A 12,014-nucleotide genomic window follows, 5' to 3' on the forward strand; every position below is an offset into this window, starting at 1 on the left:
TTAAGTGACGATACGGTGGAAACACTTGAACAAATCTTGTTGACTGTGAATCTACCAATGAGGTAGGTATTGGCCTAAAAAATTCAAAATGGAGGACTGTGAATAAATTCAAGTCCCTTAAACTCTGTGCCGGTCAAACCGGGTCGAGTATTCCGGGACGGAGGGAGTAGATTATATATTCGAATCATTTTCTCATTTGTACTCTCAAGTATATAATATATTGTTGACTTTATCTTAAAATATTAATATTTTTATAAGTTTTATAATACGGAGTAGTTAAAGATATTGATGGTCAAAGTTGTGTGTCTGATCGAAACGGTGCGATTATTAAGGGACGGAGGGAGTAGTTGGTATTTTATATATGGTTCATTCATTTTACACCATCATTTATGATCTGATCCACGTAGGTATGTATTAGAGAGGAATATCGAGGTCTTAGATGATTGTACTCAACGTTGACTTTTTTTTTTTACAACATTCACTTAGAATAAAGAAATCTATGTTGTATTTAGGTGTTTTTAAGGCAAACTATGTGGAATAAGAAAGTAGGGTAATTTACGGAACTTGTTGTGCTGTGTTAATCAAATAATTGAGATTCGTGCAATCGAGGTGCAAGTATTTACTGTTATTTTTTAAGGTTTACTCTACTTTAATGTCACACTTGGGTGTGAGATAAAGTCACTAGAACTTATACCGAAAAGAGAGAAAAGAAGAGGAGAGAAAGAGATCACAATTGTATACCAACAAAGTTAGAAAAGAAGAGTATGTATAAGTGGAGTAATCAAAACAGTTCAGGGAAGTCGAGATACTCTAATCCAATAACCATGACCAAAGGCAATTAATCGTTGATAATGAAGTGTTAGTAATCTCTTTAATCAAGAGGAACATAAACCACCTTAACTTACCATAATTTGAATGATTAAAATCTTTTAATAAGTCTCTTACAAAAGGACTTCCAAAGAAGCATAGTAAAACTGTACAAACGTGATTTTTGGCCTTCGTTCAATCAAACCGAGTGAACCCACCTGATCGAGCGCTAGTGTAGCTCTACAAAATTTCACTTATTCGCCCGACCGAACGCAAGTGCGATAAAAACCACTGGGTGTATTTACATGATTTTTGGCCTTCACTCAATCAAACCGAGTGAACCCACCTGATCGAGCGCTAATGTAACTCTACAAAAATTCACTCATTCACCGACCGAACGCAAGTGCGATAAAAATCACTGGGTGTATTTACATGATTTTTGGCTTTCGCTCAATCAGACCGAGTGAACGTACCTGATCGAGCGCTAGTGTAACTCTACAAAATTTCACTTATTAACCCGACCGAACGCAAGTGCGATAAAAACCACTGGGTGTATTTACATGATTTTTGGCCTCCACTCAATCAAATAGAGTGAACCTTCCTGATCGAACACTAGTTTAACTCTACAAAACTTTACTTAATTCGCCCGATCGGACGCAAGTGCGATAAAAATCACTGGGTATATTTTATCGATCGGACGAATTAACCTCTCAGTTTTTCCGCATTCGCGCTCGATCGGGCGCCTCCGCCAGGATCCACTGGATGATCTCTTTTTCCAACTTCACTACTTACAATCCAAGTTTGTTTTTTTTTTTTTTTTTTTTTTTTTTTTGTGTGGTGTTAGCACCCAGTTCACATTTAGGACTAATTCGGATTCAAGATAAATTCTGGATGGATATGTTATAATCCCACCCAATTATTGTTGCGAATATCGAACAATACCAAGTTCAGCCCTAATTACCATAAACCAACAGACAGTTGGTACATACAATCCATAGTCCAGTCGTCGTAGGTTCGATCGTAAGACTATGGTAATACTTTACTCCGTAAACCAAGTAGGCAATTATCGATCTATCAAGCATCCAAAGTTCCAAACCCACAAAAGATTAGTAACACAAACTCAGCCAACCCCTAATTGAACATGAACGCAGCGATTGACACACAACTGTAGCTTTTCTGCTAGTTCAGTTCAACCCAATCTTTCTTCCTACCAAATGTTATGAAATGTTCGCTTTCGGCCATTTGTGGACAAACTCGCGTAACCCTTGTGCATTACTTACTAATTCAGTTGATCTTCTCTACTCTCGCCATTTTCTCCAACAATTTAGGCTCTTCTCAACTCAAAATGTCTCTCACTGCAATGCCCAAATCTCTACTCTCTCACGAGCAGGAAACGTCAAAGCTGCTCGCCAACTGTTCGACAAAATGCCTAACAGAGATGTTATCACCTGGAATGCTCTCCTTACTGGGTATTGGAAAAACGGGGCTTTTGATCAATCTAAGAAGCTTTTTATGTCAATGCCAGAGAGAAATGTTGTATCTTGGAATTCAATGATAGCAGGTTGCATTGAGAATGACTTGATTGATGAAGGGTTTCAGTATTTTCACATGATGCCTAGAAAAAACGTTTCTTCTTGGAATGCAATGATATCAGGTTTTGTGAAGAATGGAAGAATTGAGGAGGCGATTCGGCTTTTTAAGGAAATGCCGTGTAGGAATATCATCTCTTGTACTGCTATGATTGATGGGTATTTACAGAAAGGGATGGTTGGGGAAGCAAAGGCTTTGTTTGATCAAATTCCTCAGAAGAATAGCATAACTTGGACTGTGATGATTAGTGGGTATGTCCAGAATGGAATGTTTGAGGGAGCTAGGGAGTTGTTTGAGCAGATGCCAAATAAGACTGTTGTTGCAGCTACTGCTATGATAACTGGTTACTGTAAAGAGGGGAAGATGGAGGATGCTAGGAATTTGTTTGATCGGCTTTCGCAGAAGGATCATGTTGCTTGGAATGCTATGATCACAGGTATAATATTGATATGATCTTTGTAGTTTGTTTATTTTGTCATATAGGATTGGTTTCACCTAAATGATTAGTGTGCCCTGTTTACAGATTAATTTGAACCACCTTACCTAACTCTATATTTATAATGTGATAAAATTATATATTTGTAAACTTATAATCTTAAAAATAATTATATAGTTGTAGCCTTATACAGTTTGTAAATATCGTTTGATAACCATATAGTTATACAATTATGTAGTTATATATCTTGTATAGTTATAGTCTTACAAAGTTTTAGTTTGAACTGGTTATCATCACCAATCCATAAGTTATTATTAGTTTATTAAAGTAATCACATGTGGACGTTATACATTTTAATTCGTTCTTGTGTCTAGAATGGACGCAAGTGATTCTTATTGGTACTCATTAGTTTGGTATTGGTATGATTAATATTGGTTTAGCAATACACTACTAAGTAGTACCAATAACGCAAGTCATTTCCGTTAAAAGAGGTTGTATTGGGTGACTTGCGACTACGTCCAGTTTGATCACAGGCCACTTAAAGAGGCTGGTACTTGAATAATGATCTTTTGGTAAAGTGAAGTGATTTTTTTGGCATGTTAAGGTACTGTCCTTAAACTGATGATTTTCTGCACGTACAGGTTATACTCAAAATGATAGTGGAGAGGAAGCTCTGAAATTGTTTTCAGAGATGCTTAGATTGAGTATTCAACCAGATAAGGCAACTTTTGTTTCAGTTCTGACTGCTTGCTCATCTCTGACATCTGTAAAAGAAGGTGGGCAAACTCACTCACTTGTTGTTAAGTTTGGTTATGGAACAAATCTATCTGTTTGCAATGCCTTATTGTCAATGTACAGCAAGTGTGGTAGTGTTGTAGATTCAGAATTGGCTTTTACAGAAATTCACAACCCCGATGTTGTTTCATGGAACACAATTCTTGCTGGCTACGCACAACATGGGTTATACGAGAAAGCCCGTGCACTCTTCAATGAGATGTGTGCAAAGGGGTTTGATCCTAATGGAATAACTTTTCTTAGTATGTTGTCTACTTGTGGTCACACTGGAAAGGTGAATGATAGTTTGGTTTGGTTTGATACAATGGTAAAAGACTATAAACTCCCCCCAAACCCCGAACACTATGCTTGTTTGGTTGATATATTATGTAGAAAAGGCCAATTAGAGAAAGCCTACAAAATTATTCAAGAGATGCCATTTGAAATAAGTTGTGGTGTATGGGGATCTCTTCTTGCAGCTTGCCATGTTTACTTGAATGCAGAACTCGGGGAATTATCTGCAACCAAAATATTGGAAATGGACCCGAACAATTCTGGGGCTTATGTTATGTTATCGAATATATATGCGAGACGTGGTATGTGGAAGGAGGTTAGTAGGGTAAGGCGTTTAATGGAAGAACAGGGTGTTAAGAAGTTGAGTGCGTATAGCTGGACAGAGGTTGGTAATAAAGTGCACATTTTTATTGGCGGGGGTGTTACTCATCCTGAGATTGGTAAAATATGTTTAATTTTAAAGCAAATTAGGTTGCATTTTAAGTGTTCCGGAGATGCTGCAGACTTGGTATCAGAAGTGGCCTGTTGTGGCTCATAAGGTGTTTTGATGAATGGTTTTTTAATCTATGGTGGGGTTTTCGTGTGACTTCTGGAATACATTTATAGATAGCTCAAATGCAGATTGCAAAAGAGAGTGAGGGATTTCCAGAGCTTCTGCAATCAGCAGCTGGAACTGGAATCTGCTGCACCTATCGGACAAGTTTTGGGAAAATATTATGTTTGATATACAGAAATCATTGCGGACCTGATCATCATGACCCCGGCCCGAAAAATAACGGGGTTGGGCAGATTTTTGGGCCAGGTATTCGGGCCCGGCCCAGTCCGATTGTTTTATTTTTTGAGTGGGTTTTAGGCAACTCAAAGTTGCAATCTTAGTTATAAATTTGGCCCGAAATAACGGGTTTTGGGCAGAAAATTTCGACTCAACAGCAGAAATTTTAAGCCATGGCCGAGCCGAACCCCGGCCCACACTTTGATCAGGTCTAGTTGCATCCATGGGGGATTGTTTTGATGTTAGCTAGTGCTCTGTTACTGGAATCTGCAACTAACTCAACAATGTCGGTCAACCAATTGAACAGGTTGTGCAGGAAATCTGTGATATTTTTAAGTTTGCCAACAATTTAAGGATCATACCCATGTATCTACATTTGTTTCAGGATTTAGGTATGTGTTGAACATGAGTATGGGAAGGTTAATGGTTTATTGGAGTAACAAAGCATGGATGGAGTTTTGTGTCCTTAAATTTGAGCCTTTTTTCCAGGTCACAAGCTGAATAATATATAGGAATCTGGCTCATGAATGGTTTGAAGTGATTGCAACCCAGAGGTCCAGGTACTTCTGTGACCAGTAGGGAAAGAAACACAGAACAAATTTCCTACCAAGCTAAGTATTTCCTGCCCAACTCTTCATAGTTTTGAGTTTTGACTATGATATTAGAGACTGCAAAAGTAGGGAACGCGATACAGAGCCATTGTGGATATATTACTGCTTCCTCACAGGCATCTATATGACAGTAATTTGATTCATCAAATGCTTGATCGGCACAAAGATTATATTTACAGATCATAAAATGGGTGATAGCATGAAGGAGAAATTTATACAATCAGCCATATTCTGAGAATCTGTGAATGACAACCATTTTCAGCAAGGTGACTGCCAAACAAAATCTGTTACATCTGGCTCCATTTCCATGCCTTTCACGGGCTGTAAAGATTGACATGGGCCGAGCCGAGGCCCGACCGACCCGACATGAATAAATCCCGGTCCGACACGGGCACGGAAAAAGCATGACCCAGCACGAAGTCGTGGGCCGGGCTTGTGTCACTTTTTTTCGGGAAAAGCACAAGGCAAGGCACGAAAAAACACGCTAAATTTAGTAAATTAGCCATGAGCACGGCGGACAGGACCGACCCGGCACGTGGACTTGGGCTCATTTTGAACTTTGCGGCCCGGCCAGTCACGATGCAGAGTGGTTTGGCATGGGCCAGACCCGTTAGGCCCACGGCTCGGCCCAAAGCCTGACACAACCCGGCACACAACCATCTTAAAGGGCTGTAGAAGATCTCTATAGGCTATAAAGTTGAGTCTCATGATTTGTTATCAGGTAAGCACTAATTTGGTATTCCCTAGTCACGATTCTTCTTCCCGGACAAATCTGAAGTGTCTTTGAAATTAATAATGCATGAGTGGCATTTTTTTAACAGTTCCATGAAGATCCTGTATTAAACAAATACTCTTAGAAGAATTTGCTATTTGCTCATAAACATATTCAATGACTTGTGTTTTTTTTGTTAAATGTGGAGTGCAAATACAAGTAAAATGGGACAAAGCAGCTCATGACATCACAGTCGGCAAACAAACTGATCTTTACTTTTCTTAATTGCCAATTGATCACTGATTTGACCCTGTCAAATTGTGTGATTTTCTTTATTTGAGTAATATTCTAATTCAGTAATTTGCATGGGTTTCGAATCTGACGTCTGTTAATACAATCTGATATCCTGATTATCTTTATTCTCATCTGTCAATGGCTACGGGACTCACCATTCAGGGCATTCACCAAAATCATGGTAATCCCATCTTAACATTTTAGTCCCTTTTATCTTTTATTATTGTCTGATATTATGTTATTATCTTTTTTGCCTGATATAATTTCCATGTGTAGATCTCTCACTCGTTTTGTAAAGATTTTTTTGGAAAGGAAAGCCACCAAGTTTGGAAACTATTTTTTGAATGGCTATAAGTGGGAGATCTTCTTGGTTTAGCAGTGTTCTTCTCTCTGCCCTATCACTTTGTTTACTAAATATAGATGATGATTCACATTAACCATATACTTTGCCTAAATTTAGGATGGTTAGCTTGTTAAATACAATTCCTATTTTTCTCTATCCTCCTCTTTTGACCAATCTGATTCTCCTCTGAACGAGGACTAAAAACAAAAAAACAAAAAAAACACAAAAACAAAAAAAAAACATCAAAAAACAAATCTGGGTGGGGCTGGAGTTTTGTTCATACCTCAGGCTCTAACTCATTTTTAATTACAACTATTGGGGTTATTGATTTTGTGTTTTCATTTACATTTCCCCCATTGTTTTTTTTTAATACGTCAAGATCATTTAAATTGACTTTTCAAATAAATTTTGCAATAAAAAAGGGGAAAACAATAAAAAATAAAAATCAGAACCCTTTTATTGTTGGAACTTTCTCCTGAACTTTGCCAGGATATCTCAAAGGTGGTGGTCAATCTTCTCAGGTATTGGGTAATAATAATCTGCATGGTGTATTAGTTTATTTTCTTTCTTTTTTTAATTTTGTTTTTGGGTTATTAATGCTGATTTTCTCATGCAATTCCTTTCAAAGTTTTTTTTTGTCAGAGGTTCAGAAATGCAGGAACAAATGATGATGCACGAAGACACCCAAGAGGAGCTTAATGAGGTGAAGGAAGCCCTTAAGGATGCAAACAGGGAACTACAGATCAAGGAAAAGACAATTGAGTCCCTGAAATCTGAGGTTGATAAGCTGAAACAATTGGAGTTTAAGTTGAATGAAAAAGAAGTTTCACTACAGAAGAAGGTGGAAGAAGAGGCGAAGGTGGAACTTGTTTCTAATTTGTTTTGGCATGTTTATAAGGATTTTTATGAAAAAAATATATCAAATTGGTGTCGTTGATACATGTTGTGTTTGAATAATGTGATTTTAAGTCACAATTCACTTTTAAAAAAACATAGGGTTACTATGATTCAAAAAATGGTTACTGTCTCTACGAAATTTGGTGTTTAAATGTGCGTAAAAATTGTGGTAGAATTATTGGTTTTTGGGTCCACACTAATGTTTTTATTGTGTACCAGGTCCACGCAAGAAGAATCCAGGAGTTGGAGGTTGAACTTGGCAGAAGAAAAGCGTCAGAAACAAAGCTTTCTGAGTCATTTGCTGCCCAAACTAGCCAGGTTAAGGAGTCTTCAATCTTGCTAGAGAAATCAAGGATTCAGGTAACTTTGCTTGAAGAGAAAATGCAAGATAAAGAAAATGCCACTCGTGCAGTTGAGGCACGTGAACCTGCGTTCTTAGATAAGACAAACTTGTTGGATGAGATTTATATTCTAAAGAATGAGCTGAATATGGCCATGGAAGCAGAGCACAAGAGTAAAAAAGCCATGGACGAACTCGCAGTAGTTTTAAAAGAAGTAGCCATTGAAGCCAACCAGGCAAAGGGAAAGCTCACATCAACAGAACAGCAACTTGAAGCAATGAAAGAGGAAGCAGCGAATTTAAAACAAATGGTGAAAAGTGCCGAAGAGTCATATGAAGCGCTCTTGATATCATCAAAGAAAGAGAATGATCGGTTAAAAAATACAGTTGACAGGTTAAGACTAGAGGCAGAGGATTCTCTTTTGGCATGGAATGACAGAGAAATTCAGTTTGTTAAGTGTATAAAGATAACTGATGATGAGAAAAGTGCTGTTCAGAAAGAATGCAGTAATCTGACAAAGTTGTTGAAAGAGGCTGAAGTTATGAGTGAAAAGGCAAAAGAAGAGAACAAGAATTTGAGGGATATATTAAAACAAGCTTTGAATGAAGCTAATGTGGCTAAAGAAGCTTCTAGTCTTGCTCGAGCTGAGAATTCTCATCTAAAAGATGCAATTACTGAGAAGGATAAAGCCCTTATTACCCTTGCTCTTGAAACTGAGCGGCTTAGGATTAATGAGGCCGAAGCAAACGAGACTGTCAAGGAACTGAAGAGGGTAATGGTTTCAGGGTCGTCTAAAAAGGAAAACAAAGATCAGAAAAGGGATAAAGAGAACTTAAAAGAGCAGAAAAAGGTGGCAAAGAAAGAAACAGCTTCATCAGCAGAAAACAGCACAGAGTTTAGTAATAATAATAATAAAGAAGTCAAAGAATCGAGGAGATTCAGTTTTGATCTGAACCAGCTCTGGCTTCCTAGTATGGCATGTAAGCCATCGAACAAGGGTGTTGATAGTGACGAAGAAGGTGGTGAAGATGACGCACTTGGTGGTTCTATATTCGACCTGATAGAAACATCCCCGGTAAAGGACGATAATCATCTTCAAAGAACAGGATCAACTTGCAGTAGTGGTGATGATAATAATAATAATAATAATAACAATAATCTGAATTTTGATAATTTTGATGAAGATGCAAATTTTGATGATATGGAGATTGATAGGTCTTCACAGGGGAAGAGGAAAGCATTGTTGAGGAGATTTGGTGACCTTTTGAGGAGGAAAAACTCTCACCCTCCAAAGGATTTACCTCACCCATCAAAAGATGTACCACATTCACCAAAGGAGATACCAGCTTAATTACCAGCTTAATTAGGTAGTAATTAAGGTGGATTTTTCTTTTACTGTTTTTAAACATCCCATATTTTTTTTCTAGTAGCTTTAATTAGTGTCTGTTTGTTCATGTTAGATTTCTCATTCTGTTGATCCTTGATTCGACGGTGATGGAAGTAAATAAAAGCACATACTTTAGATTTCAAAATAACATAACATTTTCAATGCCCCTTTATATTCTATGCAAATGCATAAGGCTATTACTTCTTATAAGTTTTGTTTGTGTTAATTGTGTAAAACATATTCTTACAGTCCGTTTGGTAGCCAGCCATAAATGGTGTTAATAGGAATGAATTTGTATGCAAATTTGTCGGGAAAATCAATATTCATTCCCCATGGTAATGTTAGTTTACTCAATATTATCTCTTTTTCTTTATAAATTTTCATTATCATCCATTACTATTTAGGAAGTGGTATTAGCCTATTAGGTGGGAGTGCAAATTTATGAAGAAAACCACTCCGTTTAAGGCAAAATTTAATTACCATGGATATCAATATATCATGATGTTATTTTCTTGCCAAAACACACTTAGATTTATTTTCATTCCCACCGTTTGTTACCGGCTACCAAACAGGTCGTTAATCCACTTTGAACAACGACTTAGACTTCTGCCTAATCAAGGGATGCAAACGAGTCGAGCAAAGCCGAGTTTTAGTCTGTTCGAGATGATAAAGATTATTAGTGTTCGAGCTCACTCGAGCTTGAACGAGCTTAGAAATTTTCTTTTTCGAGTTTAGATCGTTCAGAATTTGGTTAGTTCGAGCTTTGTTCACAAACAGGCTTGTTTGCATTTCGAGTTTGAGCTCGAACTTGAACAAGCTTAAATCGAGCTTGATAAAATAAACGAGCCCTAAACCATCTTTAAAACAATATGCATCCATTTAATTTTATTAAGTTTTTCAAATCTTTCTACAATAAAAATATTATAAGATATAATAAAAAATTTATTACAAATTTTAAAAGTAATGAAAATTTTGATTTCGTTTAAAAGATATAGAAGGAGATACCAACTCAATTACCTAGTAAGCTGGATTTTGCCTATTTTATTTTCCACACCTTTTCCCTCAAAAGTGACGGAAAAAACTGTGGAAATTTGTGGAAAACAAAATTAAACAAGTGAAAAATATATAATATTCTATTTTCCACAGTTTTACATAATAATTAGCCAAACAAATTAAAAATTTAGAGATTACACATATATGTTCAGATTTACTTTTCTATAGATTTTCACAGTTTACTTTTCCTCAAATTTCAACATTAATTTGGTTTTCAAACACACTGTTAGTGACTAATTTGGTTTTCAAACACACTGTTAGTGACTGTTTATTGGGTTGATCCCTGATTCGGCGGTGATGGAAGTAAATAAAAGCACATACTTTAGATTTCAGAAGAACGTAACATTCCATTACCCTTTTTATTCTATGCAAATGCACAAGGCTAGTACTTCTTATAAGTTTTGTTTGTGTTAATTGTGTAAAATATACTTCCACTAAACTACTATGTATTAGACCGAACCCATTTTTGTCCCGACCGATTGAAAATTAATGTGTTCATAATTAACAAATTAGATTATAAGGATTTAAAGCATTAATTTGAATTATACGCAATTTTATGGTTAAACTTGACAAAATACAAACTTGGGTAGGAAAAGAAAAGAAAAGAAAATTAAAAAAAGAAAATTGAATACGCAATTTTATGGTTAAACTTGACAAAATACAAACTTGGGTAGGAAAAGAAAAGAAAAGAAAATTAAAAAAAGAAAATTGAATATGCGGTGAGCGTGGATCGAACACGCGACCTTCAGATCTTCAGTCTGACGCTCTCCCAACTGAGCTATCCCCGCTTATTGATTTCGTTTTATTAAATATAATATAAATAAAGAAGTATAGGCGGCTGCTACCTATCAATTCGAGGATCGTCTCCACCAGAAGAAGCATCAGAATTGCAACGTGAATGCAGATTTATCCTCATTACTTCTGTAATACTCAGTCGCAATCAATTTCTTTCCCAGACACAAAGTTTTGTCTGTGTTAATTGTGTAAAACTTAGGGGATGCAAACGAGCTGAGTCGGAGCGAAACGAGTCGAGTACTACCCTGTTCATGTTCATGTTCATTTAATTTAGGCGATCTCGAGCTCTAGCCCGAACCCGAGCTTTCAACCGAGCTCAAAAATATGTTCGAGCACGGTTCGTTTAATAGACAAGTTCGGTTCGTTTAAGAGACTTTGTGTTCGTGAACGGTTCATGAATGTCTCGTTTATTAATCGAAGCGAGTTCATATTGGAGCTTTTTTCTTAAACGAGGTTTTTACAAATGAACTCTGCGCTACAATTTAACCATTTGAAAACATAATTTGGAATGTGCACAGATTTAGAAATTTAAATTCAATTTTTAAAATATTTTTGTTCATAATAAATATTTTTAGATGTTAAAAGCCAAAATATATTTTTTGTCTAAATAAAACAATTATGTATGACAAATTTGATTATGAAAATAAATAGACGAGCTTATGCATGAACATAAATAAACGAGTTGTTCATGAACTTAAATTAATGATCATACATACGTTCATGTTCAAGCTCATTTGTTAAACGGTCTTCAAAAGTTGTTCAAGTTTGACTCGTCTATTAAATAAACGAACATGAACAAACTTTAACCGAGCCCTGGTAGTTTATTGATACCTTCTTTTTTTTAAGCATTTGTTCTTTTTTTGCATAATTTTTTTTCTAGTAGCTTTGGTGTCTGTTTATTCATGTTA

General features: G+C 36.4%; 2 protein-coding genes and 1 non-coding gene across 6 annotated transcripts; 2 read left to right on the forward strand and 1 right to left on the reverse strand.

Moving 5' to 3' along the window:
• The first annotated feature begins 1,671 nt into the window (after positions 1-1,671).
• On the forward strand, positions 1,672-6,104 carry LOC110791859 (pentatricopeptide repeat-containing protein At4g02750). 2 transcript variants are annotated; one of them, XR_008931306.1, is made up of 3 exons: positions 1,672-2,833; positions 3,475-5,065; positions 5,163-6,104. XR_008931306.1 is itself a non-coding variant. In XM_021996624.2 (2 exons), the coding sequence occupies exons 1-2, from the start codon at positions 2,032-2,034 to the stop codon at positions 4,437-4,439; spliced, it is 1,767 nt and encodes a 588-aa protein (XP_021852316.1). In that variant the 5' UTR covers positions 1,672-2,031; the 3' UTR covers positions 4,440-6,104. The 2 variants fall into 2 exon arrangements, 1 of the variants encoding a protein (XP_021852316.1); XM_021996624.2 differs by having other exon boundaries at positions 3,475-6,104.
• On the forward strand, positions 4,489-9,430 carry LOC110791860 (putative WEB family protein At1g65010, chloroplastic). Of its 3 annotated transcripts, none has more exons than XM_056841044.1 (3): positions 4,489-7,154; positions 7,276-7,492; positions 7,750-9,430. In XM_056841044.1, the coding sequence occupies exons 2-3, from the start codon at positions 7,286-7,288 to the stop codon at positions 9,220-9,222; spliced, it is 1,680 nt and encodes a 559-aa protein (XP_056697022.1). In that variant the 5' UTR covers positions 4,489-7,154; positions 7,276-7,285; the 3' UTR covers positions 9,223-9,430. The 3 variants fall into 3 exon arrangements, with proteins under 3 accessions (XP_056697022.1, XP_056697020.1, XP_056697021.1); XM_056841043.1 differs by having other exon boundaries at positions 4,490-7,154; positions 7,262-7,492; XM_056841042.1 differs by having other exon boundaries at positions 4,489-7,492.
• A 1,596-nt stretch (positions 9,431-11,026) lies between these two features.
• Positions 11,027-11,099, reverse strand: TRNAF-GAA (transfer RNA phenylalanine (anticodon GAA)). Its single transcript has one exon. It is a non-coding gene; the product is annotated as a tRNA-Phe (tRNA).
• Between the last annotated feature and the right edge of the window lie 915 nt (positions 11,100-12,014).

The sequence above is a fragment of the Spinacia oleracea genome, chromosome 3, assembly GCF_020520425.1.
Source record: "Spinacia oleracea cultivar Varoflay chromosome 3, BTI_SOV_V1, whole genome shotgun sequence".
Taxonomy (NCBI): Eukaryota; Viridiplantae; Streptophyta; class Magnoliopsida; order Caryophyllales; family Amaranthaceae; genus Spinacia; species Spinacia oleracea.